This window comes from Ailuropoda melanoleuca, chromosome 10 (genome assembly GCF_002007445.2).
Source record: "Ailuropoda melanoleuca isolate Jingjing chromosome 10, ASM200744v2, whole genome shotgun sequence".
Classification (NCBI taxonomy): Eukaryota; Metazoa; Chordata; class Mammalia; order Carnivora; family Ursidae; genus Ailuropoda; species Ailuropoda melanoleuca.
Genome location: NC_048227.1, coordinates 102471920 through 102498424, shown reverse-complemented (window position 1 = coordinate 102498424; position 26505 = coordinate 102471920). Strand labels below are relative to the sequence as shown.

Sequence of the window (26505 nt, the reverse complement as noted above, 5' to 3'; positions counted from 1 at the left end):
AGCACCTACCTCTTCAGCTTTTCCCTCGGTGGTCTTCTTGGCCCAGAGCATTTTTGTCTCTTCCGTTGATGGGTGGAAGATGCCTTTTCTCGTATCTCGACCCTCCGCCATCCCTAGCAGACAACCTAGGTGCCAAGACCTGTGCCCTTTGCTTTCTGGCTTTACTGGGACAGCTCAGTGTGGGACAACAGCGGCTGTTCGTGTAGCGGCCAGAGTTGGGGGGCAGAAGGGGAGTGGGGGGAAATGTACATTCTTAGTGCTTCAGTACTCAGCCTGCCCGATATTCCCAGTATTCCCTGTATTCCCTGCAGCTCCGGGGTTAAGAGGAAGGATGGAGACTCAGTCTGCTGTCAGCAGTACCCCTAGTGCAAGGCTGGGGGTGGGGGGGGTGACCAGCTGATTCTCCCTCTACAGGATTCTGTCGTATGGTGGTTTTGAAGTGATTTTCTTTGTGTGTGTGTGTTTCTTGGTGTTTTTTAAGTTTAAAAAATCAAGAGGCAGGAGTCAGGAAAAGTGCAGTTTGAGAACCATGGAGAACGGCCCCAGCCGATCTTGGGTCTCTGAATCTAAATTCAAGGCCCAGTTCCTTGCTTTATTAACACAAGCCACTTACCATCTCTGAATTTAGCTTTCTCAATTTTGAAATGCAGGTGATAATATCAGCTTTAAAATGTTGTGCCTTGGGGCTCCCGGGTGGCTCCGTTGGTTAAGCATCCGACTCTCGGTTTCAGCTCAGGTCATGATCTCATGGGTCTTGGGATCAAGCTCTGTGTCAGGCCCCTCGCTCAGTGGGGAGTCTGCTTGAGATTCTTGCCCCCTCTCCCTCTGCCCCCACTCCAAATAAATCTTAAAAAAATAAAAATAAAATAAATAAAACGTTGTTGCCATGACTGAATGAGCTCCTGTCTATGAATGTGTCTCATAAATGACCTTTTGAAAAGTGCCCTTGTTTACAAAACCTAAGCCCACGTGTCTCTGATTTGCTCGTCTCAGAGCATCAGACACTCAACCTTCACCTCCACGGAAGAGGCAGAGGTGGAACAGACAATAGCACGTGTTGCCCTTCACAGCCAGGTTGGGGGGGTAAGCTGGTTGGATGGCTCAGTTTCTTCTCCAGCTGGAGATGGTTGACTCCCATGTAAGCTACAGATGCTGGGACCCATGTCATGGAGCCTGGCATGACGTCCCCGAGCACTGCTCTGCAGCTTTCCACAGCCTTCTCGCGGCGTCCTCAGAGCCCACCTGGAGGTGGGCCCCAGGAGAACACAGGCTCAGACGGTTAAGGAGTTTGCTCCAGTCCATAAAATCAGCAGATGGTGGAGGAGATGTGGGAACCACTTCCGGGTCATAGGAGAGTCTGGGCTCTTCCCATGACTTCAGGCCGCCTCTCTAAGGCCACACTGTGTCCTAGGCACAAGGCCGAAAGTGAATGCTTCCTGCCCTGCCATCACACCTGCCCCTCTTGGGCACTGTCCGGATCTCCAGTCCCCACTTGCTTTGACATGGTGAGCGGGCCCGTCCCCATCACTTGCTGACCAATGTGGGGTTTCACTTCTTCCATCTCACTGCTTGGCCCTCAAGACCCGCAGGACGACATCTCTAAAGGTTGCATGCTCCGCACTGAAGGAAATGTTCGGGACAGGACTGGGGAGGTGATTTTTCAGACTCTCACGTCCCTGCATCTGATTATAAGCTCGGCTGCCCGCTCCTCCACGCCTACCAGCACGACCCGCGTGGCCTCACAGGGCACCCCTAGGAGCTCCTGCGTCGGGCGACGGGAAGCATAGCCGGCCTGCAGCTGCCTGTGGGCTGCTCTGGGAGCCCGGCATGACTGAGGCATACAGCAGGTGCTCAGCACGTGTTTGCTGAACGAATAGGACCCCACAGCCTTGCCCCCAGAGAAGGGGCCCAGGGGCCTCACTGCCAGGTCCTCACAGGACTTCCTTAGATTTCCTGACAGCTGCGTCACGCCTCCCCAGCCCTCCAAGCATTTAGCCGTCATCTCTCTCTGTGACCGACTTGCTCCACCGTCACGCTACCTGCAAACCCCCCTCCACCTTCTCTCTGTCTAGTTTGTGGCTCCATTGTGGCCACACAGAAGAGGCAAGAAGAGAAGGACAGCCCGCGTGTCCCCGTGACATGCCAGGCAAAGTTTAATACACGTTCTGCAGTTGGGCTCCGCTCACAGCCTGGTCGCCAGGCCCGAGCCTCCTCCCTCGGGAGAGCTGGGAACATGCACGCCGGACGGAGGAGGCCGCTTCTCAGTCTCTACACACACGCCTCTTTGCTTAAAGCCCCCTCAGAAGTTTCACCACAAGATTCTGAGAGAGATCAGAGAGGGCATTTTTAATACACATTTAAAAAACTATGTAAAGCCCGCAATTTACGTATTTGCTACCAGTGAAGGGTGTATCTGTTACGGTCAGAAGGATAAGGTATCAGGGAAGGACCTTGCTGTGGAAAAACGGAAATGGAGCACTGGTCCCCTCCATGTTTCCAGATGGGTTTTAAAATACAATCCAGAAAACAAGGCCTTTCCTTTTTTGTTTTTTGTTTTTTGGGTTTGTTTTGTCAAGAACAAAGCTTCGGTCTCCAGGTAACCCATGTCCATTCTCAAAGGAAGACCAGATGCTGCTCAGGCCCAAACGCCATGGTCTGGTGGCCCTGAGACCGTCACTGAGCTTAGCCCTCAGGCCAGAAGTGATTATAGCACCAGCACCCCCCTGTCTTTCACCAGGCCTCCCCTTCGCATTAGAAACTTTGTTTCCCAGGGTGCTCTGGAGGCTGGTTATTATGTGGTCTTTGGTTTATTCCACAGGTAAAGACATTTTAAAATAAAGGGTTTGGTGTACTCTATGAACAAAATCACTTCTTCAACCGGAACTTGAACCAGTTACTACGTAACTCACAGGAAACTGAACTCTTTTTGATATATTTACTACAATATTTTGCAGTTGGCATAGGAATTTACCTTCCAGAATCACCAAGAACGAAAACCAAGAGTGAAATCGAATATGATACTCCTGGAGCGTAGGCAGCAGAAACCGCTTCCTAAAAAGTTTACAGTACTCTGGCCTTCAGAGCAGGATCACACATTCAACGTGATTCGGGTGTAGTTTGCGGGAAATGCCGCCATGTTTGAAAACCAAGTGCCCTTCAAGAAGGCTACATGCTGAAATACTTGTGCCAAGATAGATACTTTAAATACAGAGTCTTTATGTTCAGAGAGTGAATAAGACAACACTTCCTCTAGGAAACCGGTGACGGAAGCCTCTTTGACAGCAATATTTAAATTCTATTGGATCTTCCAAATACTTTAGATAATTAAGTAACTGGTAACGACCAACAGCTCTCACTAGGAAAGGTAAGTAGATAAAAGATAGCCAGGGCTTTGGGAGATTTCAAAGAAAGGAAGTAAAACAAAGCACAGTTGCTGTTCTTCAGGATGTTGGTTTAGGGACAGGCGAGTGTGAGGAAGAGCACAGAGAAATCAGGGTTTCTGTGTATTTCTTCAGATGAAAATCCATCTTCCTCTCTTGCTACTCAGTCTCAGTGAAGCGTCTCTCTCAGGTGCCAGCACGTTCTGATGCTCGGATCTGAAGGTAAATCGTGTTTTCTTTGGGTTTTGCCATCCTGTAGAAGCCAAAAATAAAAAAGAAAGTTAAAATAAACAATGTTTTGATTAAGAAACTTGCAGGGCGCCTGGGTGGCTCAGTCGGTCAAGTGTCCGACTCTTGGTTTCAGCTCAGGTCATGATCACAAGGTCATGGGATCAAGCCCCATGTCGGGCTCATGCTCAGCTTGGAGCCTGCTGAAGACCCTTTCTCCCTCTGCCCCTCCCTCCTGCTTTCTCTGTCTCTCTCTTTCAAATAAATGAATCTTTAAAAAAAAGAAAAAGAAGAAACTATTACAAAAAGAAAGAAGAAAGAAAGAAAGAAAGAGAGAGAGAAGAAAGAGAAAGAAAAAGAAAGAAAGAAAGAAGAAGAAAGAAAGAAAGAAAGAAAGAAAGAAAGAAAGAAAGAAAGAAAGAGAAAGAGGAAAGGAAAACAAAACTATTGCAAAGTTCTCCATGGGATAAATCTCAAAAGAAAAGGCGAAAACGAGATTAGCAAGCAACAGAGAGAAAGCGCCCGCAGAGGGAGATCTCAAGAGATGAGCAGGTGCCTATGGACAAATTGTCCTGAAACAGCTTAAAATCTGGCAATCAAATTAGCTGTCTGTCAGCAACTAGAAAATGTGTTTACAGTTAAAATAGAGCGTTTGTCCCTTATCAGTACTGAGACACCCAGGATTTCTCAAAGTGAGGTTTATTTAGCACTTGAATGCCCTTTGTTGGTGGAGTTTATTAAAAGCACAGATTCCTGGGTCCCATCCTTCATTTACTAAGTCAAAAACCCTAGAAGGCCCAGGAATCTGCATTTCAGTAAGCTGCTTTTTGGTGATTCTTCCGCACACTAAGTTTTGAGACACACTGAGGAGTTCACACAACATGCAAGAAGAATGGAGAAAATGTCAGATTTATTGAACACCTACTATGTGCCGGGCAATTGATGAGTCACTGTCACCTACTTTGACTCATTGCATTTCCCCAGCGACCTCCAGACTGAGTACTAGTGCGGCAGTTTCTCAGGCAAGGAAGTTAACTTTCTGTAAGTTTCAACAACGTCCCCAAAGCCACGTGGCCAAGTGGATGACTGGATTTGAGCCCACGTCTCTCTGACCATTTTCTGTCCTCATCACAGGGACCCATGTGTCTTTCCCATGGAATCCACAGTGAGCCTGAAGGGGGACCTGAGTGGCCCCCTCCTCAAGCACTGTTTATTCCTTTCCTTTTTTATTGATTTAAGAGAAGAATCTGAGGGGTGCCTGGGTGGCTCAGTCGGTTAAGCGTCTGACTCTTGATTTTAGCTCAGGTCATGATCTCAGGGTTGTGGCATCCAGCCCCCGTTGGGCTCTGTGTCCCGTGGGGAGTCTGCTTGAGATTCTCTCCCTCTCCCTCTGCCTCTTGCCCCCCAACTCACTCTCACTCTCTGTCTCTAAAAAAAATAAAAAATAAAAAAAGAGTAGAATTTGAGACTGCATTAAATCACTTGTCCCCATCACAGGAGTGAAAGTTTTAAATTGTTCTTCTTTGTAAAGAGAGTCACTAAAAAACCTGAACCAACATTTGCTAAAAGGACAGAAGATTGATTTAAAAATCATCCCCAACGCAGAGCCATTAGCTCCAAGGATGAGCTAGGGGCTCAGTTCTCGCTCAGTCAGCATCTCAGACACATGTTCTCCGTACCATGGTTTAGAACAGATAACTGCCCACCAAAAACATACAATTGTGCTCTCCAATCTTTCTTTACCCAAAGCCAGTGGCTGTTTGTGTTTCTCTCTCCAGCAACCCTGGGAGTAATAAAGAAGGAAGAAAAAAGATGCACACATACCTGCAAAGCTCTCCTAACCCTTTAGGACAGAGGGAGGCAATGCGGGCACCAGAGGGCAGACCTCCCCCCTACCCCCCCCCGCCTCNCCGCCTCGTGGGCCCCGAGGCCCGCAGCACCACGGTCTCACCTCCCGAGGTTCTCTGCATCCTCGATGGTCTCTGGCAAGGTGACCCCTTTGGTGTCAGGACAGCAGCGTCACTCCTCCGGCAGCCAGGCCCAACACCGCTTCAAAGCAAACAGAGTTCACATGGAGCCGTTAGAGCACAGCCGACGGCGTTCCGAGGGAGGCCGGCCGCTAACTAAAGGGCTGGTAGTCATGCACCTGTGAGACACACTGGGTTTTGGAAGTCAGGAGCATCTAGGGGAAAATTCAAGCAATAGGATAACTGGGGAAATGTCAGAGGAAGAATAGGGAACATGGCCTTCATTTTACTTCTACGTAAATTCCACCGTAACTGATGTTTAAGTTTTAGGGGATTTATTTATTATTATATATAATATATATTATAGTTACCATATACAAAACTATACATATTAGATAATTATAATGTAACTTTTTATATAATATACATTATAGTTACTGTAAACTATAATATATACTATAGTTACTATATGTTACTATTATATTACTATAAATATGATATAAAGCATAAAGAATATATTTGTGGGCAGTGTGGGCCTCTCTCGTTTCTCCCTCCCCCCCTTCCCTCCCCTATCCTTATTTCTCTCCTCTCTCTCCTTCTCCCACTCCTTGGTGGATCTGCCTGGGGCCCAGACACAGCAGCTCTCTGCACACAGCCATTTTGCCTTCCGTCAAGTGTTAGGTAAGCGGGGTCTCGGAAGTCCCTAGGTCTCAGTTCGGGGAAGAGGAAGACTGTCCTCCTTCTCTAATCCAACAATATCACTAACAAAGCTGGTACCAAATTTTGATTCTCGTTTGTCTCATTCTGTCTATTCTCAATTGTTAAGCAGAAGAAGGGTGATAATTTAGCATCTTCAAGCCTCCAGCAATTACATGTTAAATGCACAAAAATTGGGAGTCAAATTCATAAGAAAGCAGGAGGCTGTGTCAGACTGTCTCCCAAACTCTGTCCTGTAGGATGAACTGCCGGATTCAAGAGCCACAGGATATAAACGTCTGGCCTGCCTTCTAGGAATGGAGTCTTAACTTTCCCATGAAGCAAGACAGAGTGAGCCAGGAGACAGCGGAAGGACAGGCACCATCCTTGTCTTCTCTAAACTCACCGGAGGATATCATTCGCCGGTCAGATAGTTCTTAAGCAGTCATGCTGGCCTGGAAGGAAAGAATAATAAATATCCCACAAAGTCTTACCGAACAAAACGAGTGGCAAGCCTTGCCAAATGTCCATCAGCCTAAAGACCACGAAGGGGGTGATGACCCCACCCAAATCGCACAGGGAGGAACACACCATCACTCCAAGGTTCCTGATAAAATATAGAGAACAAAAAAAGGTGATATCTCTGTGATTCAACTTTCCAAATGATAATCTGATCCCAGGGCAAGAACAGGGAGGGGAGAGAGGCTGGAGATAGAGTTAATCACCAATGAGCAAGGATTTTTAATCGGGCATGCCTACGTAACAGAGCGTCCATAAAAACCTTAACTGTAGGGTTCAGAGAGCTTGCGTGTTGGTGAACATATCCACGTGCTGGGAGGGTGGCCCACCAAGTCCACGAGGGCAAAAGCTCCTGTGCTCGGGACCCTTCCGTAGCTCACCTTAAGTGCCTCTGCATCCGGCTGTTCATTTATATCCTTTACTATGTCCTTTATAATAATAAACCAGTAAACGTAAGTAAGTGTTTCTCTGAGTTCTGTGAAACATGATAGCGAATTACTGAACTTGAGGAGGGGGCTTTGGGAATCCTGATTTATAGCCAGTGGGTCAGAATTACAGGAGACAGCGTGGGGCTAGTGCCTGGTATCGGAGGTCGGGGCAGTCTTGTGGGACTGAGCCCTTAACCCGTGGGGTCCGCTCTAACCCCGGGTGGTTAACACCAGAATTGAATAGGATGCCCAGGTGGTGTCTGGAGAGTTGGAGACTTGGTTGGTGAGTAGAGCTTTTTTTTGGTTTGTTTTTTGTTTTTTGTTTTTACATGAAGAGACAGGGAAGGGTAGAGTGAACGTATTAAGGAATGAAGAACAAAGAAAGCTGGAGGGGGAAACAGAAATGATCTACCCAAAATGATCCTCTCCAACCCTGGTAATAGTCTTTGCTGAGACATCTACTCTGTCTTGTATGAATATGGCCACTTTTGATTGGTGTTTGCATGGAATATCCTTTTCCACCCTTTTACTCTCAAACTACCTCCACCATTATATTAACAGTGAGTTTCTTGTAAATAATACACAGTTGGGTCTCACTTTTTTATCCTATCTATCTAATAATCTTTGCCTTTTAACTGGGGTGTTTAGAACATTCATATTTCTTGTGACTACTGATAAATTTTACATTGTTCAGTGCTGGATATTTTTGTATTCTTATAAATAATCTGAGCTTTGTTTCAAAAATGTGGTTAAATTAGGAACAATAAACTGGGAAAAGCTTTATTCTTCAGGATGTTACTTTTAAGCTTCTTCTGTTATGCTCATTTGCATATGAGATATGAGAACATCTATCCTGTCAAAGAGCCGTACCTGAATACTTGTGAGCGGCTATATTGTAACCACTCCAGACTGAAAGCAGTCAATGCCAATAAACTGGCAAGTGGATAAGCAAATCGTGGCACCTCATTCACACCTTGGAATACCACTCAGTACTCAGAGCAGAGCATGGACGCCTGCAACCGCGTGATGGCCCCCATCATGCTATGTGAAAGGAGGCGAACACAGAAGGCTACGTGCCCTGTTGCTTCGTATACATAATAACATTCTGGAAAAGGTAAAACCGAAGGGAGAGAAATCAGAGCAGTGGTTGCCAGGTGCTGGAGATGGGGCAGGGGGAGACTGACTGCAAAGGGACATGAGGAAGCCTTTGGAGGCGATGGAAATGTCTCCATATGGATCGTGGTGGCAGGTAAATGAATACACATATAATCAAAACTCCACAAACTGCATATTATAGTGAATTTTGGTCTAAAGCTGACTTTAAACAATAAGTCTTTATGCCTGGGGCACATGGGTGACTCAGTCATTGGGCATCTGACTCTTGATTTTGGCTCAGGTCATGATCTCAGGGTTGTGGGATTGAGACCCACCACACACACACACAGGCAAGGCTCTGTGCTCAATGAGGAGTCTACTCAAGATTCTCTCTCCCCCTCTGCCCCCCCCACACTCACATGCACTCTGTCTCTCTCTCCCTAAAATAAATAAATCTTTAAAAATAATAATAATAAGACTTCTAGGCCTTTTGCTACGCTTATGGAAAAGTATTGTGTCATCCCGGGAAGAGCCCAGGGTCGAGGTCAGAAAGATGCTCTGCCACTTTCTGGCTGTGTGCCTCTTCCAAGTGCTCTTTCCCTCTCTGAAACTCAGCTTCCTCATCTGTAAAATGGAAATAACAGCAACATCGGGGGCAAAACGGCAGATGTCTAGAAATGCTTTGTGCGTCATCGTACCAGTCAGGACTCCGAGCACATTATGTCCACGGGGTCAGCACAGCTGCGGGCTTACTGCAACTGGTTGGAGCCGAGGGCTGGGCTGAAACTCGGTGTCGTGCTCCCTGCCCAGGCCTCTCTCCGTGCAGACACCTGTTCTCTTATGCCTGCCCACTGCATACCCTACGCCACCCTTCCCATTGCACATTCTCTCCCATAATGAGGCGTTGACCCTCTCTTTGAAGCCCACCCCCCACCTCAGTCAGTGTCCAAATGGATGAACCTCTGGGGGAGTCTTGAGGAACTCTCTGGGAAATGCTGGTCCTCACGGAGCCTCGCTGGTGCCCAGCTGTGTCAGTGGTGACTCGACCACACACCCCCGGCCCCCGTTTTGTGCACCCACCTGATGAATGTGGGGTACAGCTCGGCGCTCACCAGGCACACCATCTGGAACACGATGGTGATTCCCATTCGGCCGACACAAGCCACGGTGATGTTTAGCCAGCGTAGATCTGGACAGGAGACACACGGAGGAGGGGAACTCACAGGGGGACTGCGCCCACGGAGTTCCCTCCCTCGAGGAGCCACGTTAGGAAGCTTGGACTTCAGAGCTGGAAGAGCCAAAGACTGCCTCGTCTAACCCTTTCGTTTGGGATAAGTAAACTGAGTCCTGAGAGGTTTCAGAACCTGATGGTGACACAGCAGGGAGACTCCTTTGTGCAGAGGAAAGAACATGCGGTTTGGATCTCAGCTCTGCCTCCTTTCAGCCACATGACTTACCTTTTTGGGCCTTGGTTTCCTCAGCTGTAAAATGGGAATAATTATAACCAGCCTGCAAGTTGCTATGAGATTTTGAGATGATACATGTCAAGTGTTCACCATGGCCACTCCAGAAACGTTGGCTTGTTAATTACTATGCAAGAGTGTCACTGCTAGCACCGGACACAGGAGGTCCATGACAAATGCAGCCCCCTGGGCAGCAGCCCTGGAGTTGATAGACCAGATTTCTAATCCTCAATTTAGTCTTCATTTCCAAACACATTTTTTAAAAATAAAACACCTTTCAGGATAGTCTCAGATGTGAGGACTAGAGAAGCAAACCCTTGCCTCATCTTAGCTGGTGGCTGTGGGGCTCCAGATTACACGAGGGTCCGGGAAGCCCTACCCCTTCTGAGGACCAACCAAGGAACTGGGCACCATCACCCACTCCACCTGGAGTTTCCCACAACTAACAAGCAAGTGGCCCGTGGGGCACGCCAGGCGACTAATAACGCCTCTGGGCTCACAGACATCATGTCATCTTGACCCCTGTCCCCAGATTCTGGCTGCTCATGGGAGAAATGCTTCGTCTCTCAGCCAGCATGAGGCTCCCAGGAGAGAGGACACAGTGGCCTTAGGAACGAGCTCACCACCACGTTCAACACAGTCTCCCAGCCCCCTGCTGCTCTCCACAAGGTGGAGAGCCCCAGCCAGGCCATTAATCATGGATACCCGCCCCCCCCACCTCTCTCCTAAAGAGAAAGGATGAGGACATTCACTCAGTATCTACGGGGAGGGCCTCGCGGACACACGCTGGGGTCTTGCATGTGCTGAACTGCTCTACTGCCCTGGCCCCCCTCGGCACTGGGGGCGCCCCTCCCTTCAGCAGCCAGAGGGACTGTGGGGAGCACCCCTGCCCAAAGCCAGCACTTCCCTTCCACACTGGGATACTGTCCGAGGCTGCCTCCTGCTAACCCCCACCTGTCCCCCACTCCTGCCCTGCTCTCCCAATTTCGGCCACAGGGATTGCGGCTGCTCCTTGAATGCTCAGCTCCACCCTCCTCGGGGATCCTCCGACTGCTGTCCTCCTGCCTGGGAAGCACATTCCCCAGAGGGTGACATGGCTCGTTCCCCTCATTTAGGTCTCCTAGGCCGCTCCTGACCACCACACAAAGGATTAACGCCCACCGTGCTTCACCTTGGCATTTTCCCTCTAGAACGTAAACTCCATGAAGCAAGAACTTTCTCTGCTTTGCTCATTGCTGAGATCCCAGGGTCTAGATGTGTGCTGGCCACACAGAAGGTACTTGAAATATTTCCTGGAGGAGGGAGTGAGTGGTTATTATCTAATGTGATAAGGACTAAGTAGAGGCAAGTGGAGAGGGTGGGGAATGGGAGGAGGGCTCTGGGGGGCATGGGACCAGGGAGCATGGTGCCGGGGCTCTGCCCCGGTGATAACTGAACAGTCTTAGACCTTGGGCTCCTTCTCTGCACCCAGTGCTGTTACTTAAAAAATTTTTTTTAATAATAATTATTTAAAAAATTAAATAAATAATAATTTATTTATTTATAAATTATAAATAAAGTTTATTTATATATTTATTTTATATAGTATATATTTAATATATAAAAATATATTTATTATATATTAATATTTAAATATATTATTATATATTTATTTTATAAATTATAAATAAATTTATAAAATAATTTAAAAATTTTTTAAAAATAAAATAAATAAAAAATCTTCCCATTCATGGGTAAAATCTATTTCCAATGGACTCTGCTCCTTTCCCTGCCTTCTTTGTTCCCTCCGTGCAAGGAGGGAGAAGAAAACTGAGCCATCTTTTTCCCCCTTTTTATTTCCAGCCTGATCTATACAGCCTGGTTCTTGAGAATACAGACTGCAGGAAACACTTCCCACAATACCCTCTCCATAAAAGCTTACCAGAACAACTCCTATAACTCACAGGGGCAGAACACAAGCAACACAAACTGAGAAAACAGCAAATCTGCCCAGTGCTTGTTCACCCATCTTCCCAAATGTAACAAAGGCAATTTGTGTACTCAAATTAACACTGACCAAAGTTATTCGCTTTGGATTATCTTGCGTTGTAAGAGCGATGAACAAAAGCACACACCTGCCAGAATGGCTGGTGACAAAAAGACTAGCAATATCCAGTGTTGGCGAGGATGTGGAACAATGGAACACTCCAGGGCTGTCAGGGGGAGTCCCACCGTTTTGGAAACCTGTTTGTGTCAACTTCGATCTACAAAGATGCCCCCTTCCACTTCTCCAGCAAATGCACACACAGATTTGTACCCAAGGGAAATGAGAGTCTATGCCCATGAAAAGACATGTGCCGGAATGTTCCCTGTGGCTTATATCCCAGTAGGCAGACGCTGGAAATCACGCAAGTGTCAGTCAGCAGTGGGATAGGCAAGTAGCATGGGATTTATGTGGTGGAATGCTGTCAAAATTACTTTTCAGTGACAGAGAGCAGGGGGGTGGTGAGTACGGATTGTCAGGGAACATGGGGGATCCTTCTGAGCTGTTGGAAATGCTCCATGTTCTGGGTCGTGGTACGCAGACACGTAACTATGCAAACATTCATCAGCTTGCACACTTATCATTTGCTCATTGCGTGTATGTTATACCCAATTTAAAATTAAAAAAAAAGAACCACAGCGGTAGACTAAGGTAACGCCCTGTCTTTGTCTTTGTTCTTGTTCGAGGGTCATATCCAGGACCTGAAACACTTCACAAATTCGATTCGAATTTCGGTTTGATAATTCGATTACCTAGAAGATGAGGGGAATGCACGACTCACCATGTGAGATAAAGATCATGGCGAAACAGGCCACCCCCGCCATCAGATTGGACGTGGCCAACGGGCGGATGAGGCCAAAGCGGTCAATGGTGGCAAGGATGATGAAGGCCGCCGGGAATTCAACCAGAGCTGAGTAAAAGAAATCCAGGTAGAGGTTCCCCCCGGTGGCCCCCACGTGCATGATGAGGCCCTGGTAGAGCATGGAGCTGGCGAACCTGGGCACAGAGGAGAAGCAGAGTCTCAGGCAGGGGCTCCCGTCCGTGGGACTGGAGAGAGTTAGGATTCTGGCAGCAAGGACAAAGGTCCCTATGGTCCCCATGAGCTGGAGAGGGATGCATGTCACTCGATTTCGAATGTCCTGGAGTGACATGAGGAAGAGGGGATAAAAATCAGGAAGGGTGTCCTAGAGGGGCGCTCAGGGAGAAGCTCCCCTCAGGATTGATGGGATCTAATGACTTTCAGGATATAACCACGTGTCCTTGAGACAGCAAAGGAGGACCCTAAGGCCCCAGCAGCTGCAAATGGGCAGAAGGCGTTCGTGAGTGAGCAGTTCCAGCAATCAGACTGCTGAACGAGCTGTGTGACCTCAAGTAACCTCTGGGCTTCAATTTCCTCATCAATAAATGGAACAAAGTCTTCCGGGAACACTCAGACACAGTCCCATCCCGCCAAACATCGAGATTCGGCCAGAGCGTCCTTTTCCACTGGGCAGCCCCTTGTTCCACCCTGGCGAGGGGACAGCAGGCTTGTCCTGACCTCAGGTGGATAAGGCTTGGCGGCCAGACTTCATTTAGAGAGACTGTCCCACTGCAGTGCCACCTACAGATCAGGTTTGTCCTCAGCAGAACGGTGATGAAAGGTGCATGGATGAGCTATTTCTCTCCACAACCCTCTCTGCACCCCTTTCCTGTCCCACGGTGCGTGCCTGGTGTGATTCGTGGCATGCAGAAAGCACTCACTAAAGATGAGCGATCACTGGCGTCTTCGTCGTCATCTTCCCAAGGTCAAGTACACAGAGCACAGCAGAGCAGATGCTGGCCAAGTCTTCCCAGCTGCACTGCGGTGCTGTCATTAACAGCGCGGGTCCCCTCCCTCGCCCACCCTGTAGCCCACCGCAGGACCCCTCTGTCCGTATTCCCGGGAAGAATAGCAGTGGTACAGAATATGGCACAGAGATTGATGGGGACCCGCTAAGTCACTCAGGGAGAATTTAGAGTCCCATGTGTCTTTTTTGGTGACATCATGTAGTTTTGGAAGCTAGAAACATTTGATCATTACAATTGGTATTTACAGTGAGAAGACATTTTGGCTGCTAAGAAGGTGCTGTCTTATCCCAGCATGTGAACTGCCTATCAGCTCCAACACTGAGATCACAACTCACTTCGCATCAATACGCTCCCTCGTTTCAGAAAGCTGCACGCAGGGAAACATTGGGACGCTCTTGTCTCTAGCCCTGAATTATTCCTCAGTTCCGAGAGGCTCACCATTCCCTCCCTTTGCCCCAGTTAAATGGGAAGAGTCACCTATCACTGATAAAGAGATTGAAGGAAGAGAAAGGAATATAGAAGCTTGATTTTCTGGTCAGAAAAACAATGAACAAATGTGCAGGGCTGCCATCTTTTGGCAGAACCCACAAATTGCATGTACATGTTAAAATAGCGGCCTGTGGTTCTTAGCCATTGACAGGAGTTATCTCATGAATCTGCAGACACGCCCGGTGAGGAAGGTAGAACCGTTACCCCCATAGGCTGAGGAGGAAGCTGAGTCAGAGAGAGACTGGAGCTTTCTGGAGTCACACGGCCGGCTGGGAAGTGCTGGCTGTGCCTCCCGAGATGCTGCGAGGAAGGAGCAGGTGGAGGGGGGGCCAGGAGGAGCGATGTCCAGGGTCAGCTCCATGTAGGCCACGGAAAGGGACTTGGTTCTGTCCTCAGTGGATTAGGAAGCCAGCAGAGGGTGTGGACAGGGGAGTGACCTTTCAAAATAGAGCACAATTTTCAGGGGGAGTTGGTGCAGCAGTGTGAGAGCAGAGGGGCCAAAGCACCCCCTGGAGAGGAGTGCATTAGGGGATGGCAGTGGGGCAGTGAGTAGAGAGGTAAGGGGGGGCGGAAGTGCACCAGGCAGCTGGGCTGTTGGCAAAGGCTGCCAGGCCCATCGCGTGGCTGGCTGTAGGACTTGGGCCAACACAGGGACACGGCAGGGGACTGGTGGGGCAAAGGGAGGGCATGGTGAGTCTGGCTGGTGTCTCCTGCACTTGGGATGCATTCTGTGGAACTGCGGTTACTCATTCAACCTTCAGCAAATATTTGTGGGGCTACCATGTGCCAAGCATCACCCTATTAGCCTGAACCCTTGCTTCTAATAAAACCTTCCTGGAAGTGGAAACGAGTGTACCAGCAGCAGAGTGGCTCCCCTGAAAGGGGAGTCCACAGTCCAGCCACTCAGCCCCAGAGGTTGGGGTAAGCAACCGACGACCCACATTCGTGTCAAGGACAAAGCTCGGGTGATGGGGAGCTGGCTGGATATCCTCCGAGGGAACAGGGTAGGGGACCGCAAGAGAGCAGCCTGGGGAGGGGTGCAGACCCCAGGGGTGGACCTATGTGGGTGAGTCCATATGTGGACACGAGTCTCGTAATCAGTGGATAATAAAGGCACAGCCTCTCTCAGGCAGGGTCTCTAAAGTGCCAAGAGGTGAGGGAGGGATCTGCCTCTTTGGAAGCACCAGGAGCCACGGAAATCTGATCCACCTTCCGACGCGAAGTCAAGACACGTCTGTTCCCAAAGACAGACCCGTAGGATCGGAGGCAACCCCGGATCCCTTCATCATACTTCACTCATCTTACTGTTGACCTCGCACACAGAACGCACGCTTCTTCCTGAAATGGTCTTTTGCCCATTACTCCATCCTCAAGGGAGAAATGAAGATGTCTTGCTAAGAGCTCATTGACTGCTTGAAATTCATTTAGAAATTCCTTTTCATGCGTCTTTTTCCACCTGCACTGTTCCAGCATCTTTAACTTGTACCCCGGTGCTCGGGCAAGCCCCCCGATGCCGACGGGGAAGGTACAGGAGGGGCCCCTTACCACAGATACATCAGAATGAACGTGTGCTTCCTCAGCTGTGGCGTGACGAACAGGTCCGCAAAGGAGGGCTTCAGCTTTTCGGTGACATCCTCTTTGAGAAAGAGCACCTAGGAGGAAATCAGAGGGTCAGCTGCGTCCAGGCTGGGGGTGCTGACGAAGCCCTCAGAGCCACCCCACCCATTGCTGGGCTCAGCACGCATCACCCCAATTCCTCCAGGGCCTTCCTGCTCCTCAAGGTGGCCCCAGGAGCATTTTCTAGATCCTAAACCCAACCCAAAGTTCAGTGATGTGAGAAACCCCTTACTAGTGTGTCACCTTTAGATCTGTGAGAGGCAATTTCCCGTTCTTTTGGGCGATGTGGTCCAGTATCTTTACCACTTGAGCGTTTCTCTTCTGCGACAGCAGCCATCGGGGGGACTCGGGCACACACCTGCAGACACACAGCGGCCCTCGGCGGCGGGCGGCCCAGAGCGCGTCTGATGTTAAGCCCTGATCAGAGTGATGCTATCGCTCTGAGCCACCCACCCTCCCCCCTTCGGGACTGTGATTCCTCAAGCAGCTAGTGGACGAGGAGCTGGGGCATCCTGTGCCGGCTCAGGGGGCCCACGAAGGAGCTCCGTGAGTCCCTCCCAGTCTCGGTGCCACCTGCGAAGATTTAGGGGCAAAAGGGGAACCACTGCTTTGGCCATCATTTCATGGAGGCAGCCCCTGTCCCCCTGGAAACTCCTCTCACAGAATCGATGCTCCGTGGGTTCCCCAGCCCTTGTGCGCCACAGGGCGTCTCTGCGTCATGCTAGGGTGTTGAACAAGTCTCAAAATATCTCCAAAACCAAATAAACAGATAGCGTGTGGTCCATTTCAAACAGGGCAAGGATGTCAGAACGTGAAGATTGGGAATCTCTGGCACGAGGTCTTCTGCAAACACTCAGGCATGGGTCCACCCTATCCAGCCAGTGAGAGCTCAGCCAGGGCATCCTTCCCCACTGGGGAGCCCCGGCTTTCACCCTGATGGGGAGAGAGCAGGCTCGCTCGCCCTGACCACAGATGGACCGCTCCTCGTGGTGAGCCCTGGTTGAGAGAGATTGGGTCTCCTTCGGTGCTACCCACAGATAATTTGCCCTCAGCAGAATGGTGACAAAGGGTGCAGGGATGAAATATTTCTCTCTGCACCCCTTCCCTGTCCCACAATCAAAACTCAAAACTCATCTGTCCAGCAGGTTATCCCTTGGGACCCTGCCAAGTGCTGTCCGCTAGTAAGATTAATACCTCATTGGGACTGGTTTGTCTCACAATGGCTTAATGCGCACATTTCCCGCGAACTTTCATTCATTCACTCATTCATTCATTCATTCAACAAACAACAAATGCCTAAATGTGGCTAGGTGGCTTCTTATCTGACTTGAAGCATTGCCCCTCTATCTAAGGGGATGCCAATTGAAAGAGGCTCTGTCTGAGGGTAGCTCCCCATGTCATGGGGGCCACCCTATAATCCTAGAACACCCCAAATGGCACAAAGGGCCGGAGCAGCACTGGGCCCGAGCCTGTGGCCACCGTGGCCATTGGGAGGATGGCCCCTGTGGCCGCCGAGGTCAGCAGGCAGTTGAATTCACTGAGCGTGGTCCCGGGGTGGGGGAGAGAGGAGCAAGGCCCTCGTGCAGGACCCACGTACCAGTAGTAGAGCAGGAAGAGGAAGGTGGGCAGAGAGATGGCCAGCTGGAGCCAGCGCCAGTGAGGGATGGCGTAGGCCACCCCCGAGAGCAGCACGAGCCCCCCCGTGAAGGCCGTCTGGTAGAGGACTGCCACCGTTCGCCTGTAGCCCAAGCCCACGAACTCTGTGACTGAAACAGGACATGAGTCACCACGGGGAGTTCCTTGTGATCCCCGTGGCCTCCTTCCCTCCTGGCGAGCCCCTGCCCCTTGCCCCCGCCTGCCTGACCCCAGGCTCCCTCCCCTCATCCTGCTGATGCCGCTTAGTTCAAGGCCCCCTGAGATGTACCTGGCTGTCGGTCCCCGCTTCTCTCCAGCTCTTCCTTTTTTAATCCCCCATTTGCCACCTGTAATGTCTTTCGGGTGCTTCAGGGCTCAGTCTGCCTGAACACGGGTCCCCCTCTCCTCCCCAGAGCTTTGCCCCGACAAGCTCCAGACTGAGCTGTGACATTTCTCACACTCACTTAACAAGCATCCCTGGGTGCCTACCAGGGACCTGGCCCCACTCTGGGTGTTTGGGGCGTGTCGTCAGCCCCACGGGCAGAGTCGTGCCCTCAAAACCCCACATCCTCATGAGAGGGCACACCCAGCAAATGAGGAAATTGTGTGCTGGGCCGGAATGCACTTTGTACCACAGGGGAACAGAAAGTTAACTGGTAGAAGGGGATCAGGGGAGTGGGGGGGGAAGGGGTTGCAGCTTTTCAGAGAGCAGTGCAGAGGGGTGAACCTCAAGGGTGAAGTTCCAGGCGGAGGGAACTGAGGATGAGGCTTTCCAGGGGGAGGGGCAGTGCTGGGGCCAGGCCATTGTGGGGGCCTTTCGGAGGCTGGCCTGGGCTGCAGGAGGGCCAACACGCTCCCACGTCCGCTGCTGAGTTGAGACTGGGGACCCATGTGGAGGTGAAGCGGCAGTGTTGGCTTGGGCCCAGGGGCAGGGGCAGAGAAGAGACGGTGGACCGGGTGCACTGTGAAAGGAAAGCCAGCAGCAGGAGCCCTGAGGGGCCAGAATCGGGCATAGAGAAGTGGGGGCCATGCTGACTGCCAGACATCTGGCCTGAGCGGCTGGACAGAGGGCACGTCACGGACTGGGGGCTGGGGTGGATGTCTGCAAGTAGAGCAGGTTTGGGGACAGGGAGGACAAAGTCCTGGGTCCTGCCACGTGGAGGGTTGGGGAGAGGAGAAGCCAATAAGGGAGACCAATGAGCCACCAGCGGAGGCCCAGGGACTGTGTGACCTGCAAGACTGTGGGGAAAGCCTTGAGGGGATAGAAGGTGGAAGGGAGGTAGGGAGGGAGGGAGGGAGGGAAGGAAGGAAGGAGGGAAGGAAGGAAGGAAGGAGGGAAGGAAGGAAGGAAGAAGGAAGGAAGGAAGGAAGGAAGAAAGGAAGGAAGGACAGGAGGGAGGAAGGGAGGGAGGAAGGAAGGGGGAAGGAAGGAACCCGTCCCCACGTAGTGCCTTGCCCAGTCAGACAATCACATATTCATAGAGTTAGCACAATTTCTCTAGACACCACAAGCATCCCCTCTCCCCCCGACATCCCACCTCCACGTTTGGCTCCACCCCCTTCCACCTGCCCACGTGCCTGGAACTCAGCCCAGCGGACGCTTACTCAGGATGTAGCCAGACGTCCAGCTGCCCTTGCTGACCAGCCCCTGCAGCAGGCGGAAGAGCAGCAGAGACGTGTAGTCTGGCGCCACGGCCATGAGGACGCCCAAGACGGTGCTCATGAGGGTGGTGGCCAGGAGACATAATTTTCGGCCAAACCTTCAGAGGCAAGGAAACAAGGAAGGGAGGGGGTACTGTGGAGTATGTGGGGTGCAACGGCACCAAGGGACAGCAAGGGTCTCAATCGGGAGGCACACACCACTGCCGTCCTGAGCGATTGCCCCACCTCAGGGCCCAGCCGTGTGCTGCTCAGGGAGCAGCAGCCCTATCGAGGCTTATTAGCTCACTGTAAGGAGGAAGCCAGAATCCTGATGCTCTCTGGCATCTGGCACCTCAGCCAGCGGGGGGTGCTTCCCGGGGGCTCTGCAGGTTCCCACGCGTGCCCCCTCTCCTTGCTGGCAGACTCCATTATTATTAACATGCTAGTCTTATCAGTGGCCTCAGAAACTCTCGGGGGAAAATATTCAGTTCTAATGGTATAACGATTGAGGATTATGTCCCTTGCCTTTTTTGTGAATGAAATGGGCGAATCATCTGCTAACTCTTCATCCCAGTAGGGAGCTTCCTTGACTCCATCTTTCCAACCTCATCTCTCACTCCAGCAGCTACCAAAGGAAGCAAGGGGCAGCTACCTGGTCCCCACCCCTAGATCCCTCCACCCTGTGACCTCTCGTTCCCTGCCCCCTGCCTCCTACACTCCAGCCCGGGCCCCTCACCCCCTACTCCTTGCCTCCTTGCCTCCAGCCCCGTGCTCCTGCCCAGTGTGCCTGCACACCAGCCAATAAGCGTCCTCGTCCTGTACTAATGTAGAATCTTCCAGTCGGACGCTCACACCTTGTCACCTTGGAACAACCAGCACTAACATCATCTGCGTCCACCTCCTCCATCTTTTCTCCTGTACCTCCCATCAAAGGCTGCTCCCCCTACTCCCCTGGGGCCCAGCCCCACCACTGCCCCGTTGGCCCCTCAAGCCCTCTACGATGCAGTCGCCCCCATCCTGAGCCCTTCACCTGTCCCCTGTCCTTCCCGGCCCCCTTGCCTTACGGAGCTGTCCACACACACAAACTCCACTTTCTCCTCTCCTGCTTTTCCTCAGCCTTGCCCTGACACCACCCTTGCCACTGGCAGTCATGGGGCCATGGCCAGATTGGGACCACTCCTCCCCATCAGGCCAGTCCCATCTGGGTTCTACAGCTTTCCACCATCCCAGGACAGTGGTTATCTTTCTAACCCCCTGCTATTTCTTCCAAATCTCCTTTGCCAGCATCTCCTTCCCTCTCCACCTCCACACATCTCTCTATACACCTGCTATCCTATCTCAAACATGGCTGACAGCTTGAAATAGCAGTTCCTGCTGACAAATCCCAAATATTTATCTCTAACACAAACCTCTCTTCTGAGCACAACTCATGTGTCCAACTCCCTACGTGACATCTCTTCTGTGCCTCCTGGACTCACTTAGCACAGCTGCGATGTTCACGCTGCCAGGACAGAACCCTTGATGGCTCCCCACCCCCTTCCCCTGCAACAAAGACTGCTGCTACCCTGCTCCATCCCATCTCAAACGATGGCCCTACCCTCACCTCACCCATCTGCTCCATGCATAAACCTCAGCTTTGTCCTCACCTTCTCTCAGCCCACCACCCCAACTATACAATCTGCATGAGTTTTGACCCCTGAAATCCATCCTAAATCCCCACCCTTCCTCCGTCTTGCTGCCCGACTCCAGTCCAAAGCACTAGCTACCGTGTCTTTTCTCCGTCAGCGTCTGTGGTCAATGTCAACTGGCCAGATGCTTCCACCACTGTTCCCTATGGCCCATTCTCCTCACGGCATCACGGCTGTGGGTAGTCTGATGGGCCTTCACATACCTGTCTGCGATGTAGCCGACGCCCAGAGAGCCCAGGAAGAAGCCCAGGTTCACGCAGGACTGGAAGAGGTCGACCTTCCAAGAGTCGTCACACACCAGATTAAACTGCGGGTCACACCATGGTCGGAGGGCCAAAAACACAAGACCGTGTGTAAGTCAAACCACACCTCTGTCTTCTCTCTGGACAAAGTTAAATGTTTACCATGAAGTGTGATACCCCCCCCCCAAGAGTTTCACATCATTTTCTCTTCCCACATTTTCAATAAGACAAATTCCAGGTTTCTGGCAAATCTCAGCTACTCCCAGTATGATGCCTAATATTTTGGCTTTACCCTCACAACTGCCAAGAGCTTTGACCTTGCCAGTCGGTTACTGAAAGACAACACTGCCGACAGATACGTCTTCTAAAAAGAAGTACAGCACAGTAATTTCCTAAAGACAGAAATGTAGCAGAAGAAATCAAACGTGTTTTCCAGAACCGGTCAAAAGCCATCCATTACATACCTTGTAATTATATATTTAATTATGTGAAGTCCACCGATAATTCTGGAGATTCTGTCATGACGGATGTGGCCACACGTGGCCCAGGGTGGCTGGAGACTCGGAGGGAGCACTGTGCCCAGAGCCAGAGAGAGGAGGGACCAGGCAGGAGGGAGACAGAGGCAAAGGCAGGACAGATCCGCCTGGGGCAGGGCTCTGCTGTGTGGTGGGGAGGCCCCACCGCAGGGGCACACAGCTGGGCACGCGAGGAGCAGGAGGGAGCGGTGTGTTACTTCCTCTTCGGGGCGCAGAGAAGGGAGGAGTAAGGCGTGGAGCTCCACAGCGGGGGCCCTCACATCGTCCCCGTTCCTGGCCCAGCCCTGACGAGGTGGCGGCCAGGGGCACATCCTTCCTTTCTCCCCGTCTCTGTCCCACTCTAGTTACTTTGGATTCATGGTCCCCCACCACCACATGACACTGGGGGACGTGTGACAGTAGGAAAGTCACTTAGCCACTTTGGGCCTCAGTTTCCCAGTCTGAACCGTGTTTGTCTTGTGCCTGTCCCGTCCCACTCACAGAGCTGGTGTGAGCACGGAAGGGGAGAAGTCCTGTGGAAATGGTTTAGATAAATAACAGACCCTTTAACTTCTAGAACAGAGGTTTTACTACACACCACAGCCCCAAATCTCTAGGTTGCCAGTTAAAGCCAGGCCCCTGCCCCGGGCTCAGGGGTCGATCCTGAAGGGCCCCAGGGCTCTGGGCCCCATCAGCCTGGGGTTCCCTCTGACTGGCTGCTTACTTCCTTGACACGAGCGCTTTCCAAAATAAAATCTAGGTAGCACTGTGTCACCACCTGACTTTCAGAAACGAATCCTGAGCCTGTCTACACCCGCTGTTGCTGCCCAGAGCCCGCGGTCTGCTCCCGTGAGTGGCTCAGCTCTGGGAGGCACGATAAGCTGCCACTCGGCATCTCCGGCCTTCCCTCTACCAACCCAAACGTTCATTCCCTTCGGCTGAAATCACACCCTCCCCACGGAGCTTCTGCGGCTCTTCGGTTTTCCCGTCTGCCCCGGGCCCTGCCATTAGCAGACTGAGGGACAGATACCCCTGGGTGTTATCTGGCTGTGCCAGGGTCTGCATCTCCAACTGCCCAACTGTCTTTCTGTAGCCTCCGGCCAACTGGCCAAGACCATGGTTCTGTGTGCTCCAGATCCCACCAGAGCTGCAGGGCACCGTTTCTTGTCTTTTGTTCTAATCTTCGCGTGAGCGTGTCTGTAAGATGTCCCCGGCCCCTCTTCCTGAAACGCCCAGGGCACCATCTTGTCCCCCAGACTGTGCACAAGCCAGGGCACGCACAGAGCTGGAGGCAGGGCCCTCTGGCCTCACCTGCCACCACCACCTCCTGCTGAGCTCTCTGCCCCCCACTGTGCTCAGGGTCCATATCCATAGTCACCTGCCATGCCCCGTGCCCCCCAAAACTCACACCCAACCACTGTCCCCCAGCACATTCGTGCACACCAGGAAGACAGGCCCAGCCCACAGGAAAGCCTGGGGTGGTGCAGAATGGGGGCAGTGCTCCCACTGGGTTTCCGCCAGGGCTAGGGCCTGGGGTCTCGGGCACTCTCTGTGTTCTCCACCCAGAGTCCCTGTCAGAATACAGACTGCTGTGGAGCCTGTCTCAGCAGATCTCCGAGCAGAATCCAGACCTCTAGGATGAGACAAGTTTGGAAACGGTGAATCCCGTGACCTGGGGCTGAGTCCTTTCTCTTGCTCATGCTCCCAGGCCAGGGAAACGGGGGCTAACCGGCCTGGAGGGGGCCGCCAGCCCACTGTGGGGCTGCAGCTGACAGGGCAGGGGACCCAGAAGTCAGGGAACAGGCACATTCCTTCCCCAGATGGAGCCCCAGGCCCCATCCGCGGAGGGGCAGTGCCCCTGGGATACTCAAACAAGCTGGCTCAGCACCCTCCCTCAGGCGAGTTCCAAAGTCGAAGGCAAGGCTCAGTTAAAGATTATTTCTGCAGGAAGGAATCACAAGGCCAATCCCCCGAGAATCAGCTTCAGTTTCCGATGAGGAGCGGAGGCAAAGGCGGGTTTAAAGCAATGGGGAGGGAGAGTGCTAAGTCCTCCTGCCCACCCCCCCCACCCCCCCGCTGTAGAGTCCCTGTATCTAGTCAGCACAGTGTCTGCAGCAGACCCCCACCGCCCCTCACACTCAGCGCTCTACCCTACAGCCATCTCCTCCCCGCTCCCTCTGGGAATGATAGTTCCAGGATCCCCTCAGTCCTCGCTGGTGCTTAGATTCGATCGAGGGTCTCCTGGAAGCCCACCCTGCTGCCACAGACCGACTGTGGGCTCTGCAGCCCTCTCAGTCCCCTTGCCTCTGCCCCTCCCCCCTCCATGTCCACTACCCCTCCCAGCCACCACCCTGCTGGGCTCCTCCACTGCTCAAGCCGCCCAAACCCTTCCTTCTCCTGTGGGCCAGCCTCAGGCTCAGGTCCTCTCGCCCACACCCCCCAAGAACCCTCAGGCAAGTTGGGCCCAGGCCAGGCCTGTGTCTCCTCTGGGGACGCCCCCAGCCTCAGCACGCTGCATGCAGACCATTCTCAAAGTCCAGCTAGGACTGTCCTGCTCCTCTGCCCGAACAAGACCAAACTTCCGCGTCTGGCATGAAGGCAGGGTTGCCAGGTTTAGGAAAGAAAATCCAGGGTGCCCGGTAGAATTTGAATTTCGGATAAATAACACATATATTTGTTTAGTATAAGTACGTTGAGTGCCATATTTGTATTCCCCTGCCTCAGTTATCAGCGTCAAATATTGCGTAATACCTGATACGTAATTATCTTAAAAAATTGTTTGTCATTTATCTGAAATTGAAATTTAACTCGGTGTCCTGTGTTTCACCTGGCAACCTTACCTAAGGCCTCTGTGCTCTGGTGGAACGTGAGGCGTCACCATCATTCACCCCCACGCTCTTCCACAGAACTCTGAATCGAATCAGTGTAACAGCTCATTGCCCCTGGTGCAGCATGAGCTCCCTCTCCCCTGAGCCTTGGCCCACGCTCCTCCTCTCCTGCTGCGCAGAATACCTCCCGAGGCTCCATTCAAATGCCACCAGTGAATCATGGGTTCAGCCCCTAAGAGACCCCAACCATGGAGAACAAACACTCCCGTCTTCGTCTGCTTCTAGATTCCCAGCCAGAGTTTCAGACAGTGTAGCATCCCTGGGAGCGAGCCGTCTCACTGGTTATCTGTCATTGGAGGAAGCCTTGGAGACCAGGTGTTCACGAGGTGGCAGGTAAAGCAAGCCACACCTGCACCTGTTCCTCGGGAAGGGGAAACTCCTGCTCTATCCCCTCCCCAGTCCGACCGCCNTCGGCTGTGCTGACACTGAAACCACTAGTTACCTCTTGTTTCGCGCAAGCACCAAAACCGAGCTTCGCCAACAGAGCGCCTCTGCCTTGCTTCTGGCCTGGAGCTTCACCAACTGACCTCAAAGCCAATTTCCAAGGGCCCACACTTGTCACAATGCAACACTTTCAAAAAGATCCACAAAGGAAAGAAAATCCAGTGGCCTTTTACTAAATTATTCTCGAGGCGCAATGCAGAAGGGACCCACTGAACGATGCAGGCAAGGCCCCTTGACACCATTACCCCATCCTGGAGGCCGGGAGTGGGGCTGCCACCCACAGCTGAACTTGCTGACCCTGTGGGGCAGTGACGGCCATCCTCGGCTCACCCATGAGAAGCGGAGGCTCAGAGATGCGGAGGAACATACCCGGGGATGCCCAGCTGGTTGGGGCACAGCTGGGATTGAGACAGCTGGACTCCAAAGCCAGGGCAGCTTCCAAACCACCCCAGCCGGCACTTAGCTGTCACCTGAGTGGAGGAAGGGGGACTCACCATTCTAATGGCACCCCAAGGAATTCTACAGGCTCTTGGAGAAGCCAGTGGGGCAGAAAGAAGAGGAACCTGTCCCCCTGTAGACCCGTGTTCCAACAATCCAGCTCAGCCTGGCTGGCAAAGGTTTCCCCGACCTCTAGCCTGCTCCTCTAACGCCCAGTGTCTGTGGGGGACCAGAGAGCGGAAGCAGGCAGAGCACCCAGGATGGAGCCAGACATATCCTAAGTGCTAGCAATAGAGCTCTCCTCCCTCGTTCCTGATAAGAAACCGAAACTCCTAGGATTTGTTGTATGTCTCCTCCCTGCCCCCGAAACCCACCTATTCCCCCAAACACAGGGCCTGCCCTTACCTCGGTCACGATGGACGAGCCGGGCGTGTCGTACACCCAGCCGTGCCGACAGGGCCCCAGCGGCAGGTGGCTCCTGTTGGCGGCCAGGCCGGCCAGTGGCTCCACGCAGCCCAGGGCGCTCTGGTTCCAGTCCACCTCGTAGCCGCGGCACTGGCGGGGGAAGGCCTCGCCGGCGGCCCCCGCGCCGGGCACCGTGTAGTTGAGCTCCTCTGCCAGGCTCCAGCCGCATCGCCGGCTCAGCTCGGCCGCCCCGGGGCTCCGGCACCGGTGATCCGGGGTGAAGGCCAGGAAGACGACGCCCACGTAGATGGGGGCGAAGGCAGCTGAGAGCAGGCATAGGGCCAGGAAGGTTTGCTTCTGGAATCGGCCAAACTCGCCGACCTGCTCCAGGATATCATCCACAGTGGGCATAACGGGGCCAGAATCTTCATCACCTTGGCCAGACTGCCCTGGCCGCGGGGGCCGGGGTCAATGTTCCACATGGACTCCTCTGCCATGGGCTGCTCTGAGAGCAGGTTGCCATCCAAGCATGCGCAACCTGGAAGCCAGCCAACTGGAAGCAATCTTCACCCCGTGCTGCCCGAATCAGGCGAGGGTGGAAGGCAGGAGGGTGACCGGCCACATGGATTGGCTGGGTTCGAATTCTCCGGAGTCAGAGCTCCCTCCCAGAGAGGACAGAGCTGGAGGCGGCTGGGTAACCGCCCCTCCCCCGGTGGTCTCTGGAAGGCTCTTCCAGAGACATGACCTATTCAAAACCTTCTTTTTATAATCCTGCTAAATCAAAGACAGCAAACCAGCTTCGGCACAGCTGCAGTGTGTGTAATAGGGCCGCACACGCGCTCACTGGCCTGTGCCCCCTGCCCTCCCCCCCTCCCCC

General features: G+C 52.3%; 1 protein-coding gene across 1 annotated transcript; it reads right to left on the bottom strand.

Annotated features, from left to right (window-relative positions):
• Window positions 1-2332: 2332 nt before the first annotated feature.
• Window positions 2333-26460, bottom strand: SLC22A1 (solute carrier family 22 member 1). The gene is given in 12 exon segments (XM_002925336.4): window positions 2333-3633; window positions 5560-5619; window positions 5621-5657; window positions 6766-6878; window positions 9394-9502; window positions 12581-12795; window positions 15661-15767; window positions 15976-16090; window positions 17330-17498; window positions 18973-19127; window positions 20900-21003; window positions 25629-26460. Coding segments are annotated over 12 exon segments (1662 nt in total). The 5' UTR covers window positions 26040-26460; the 3' UTR covers window positions 2333-3566.
• Between the last annotated feature and the right edge of the window lie 45 nt (window positions 26461-26505).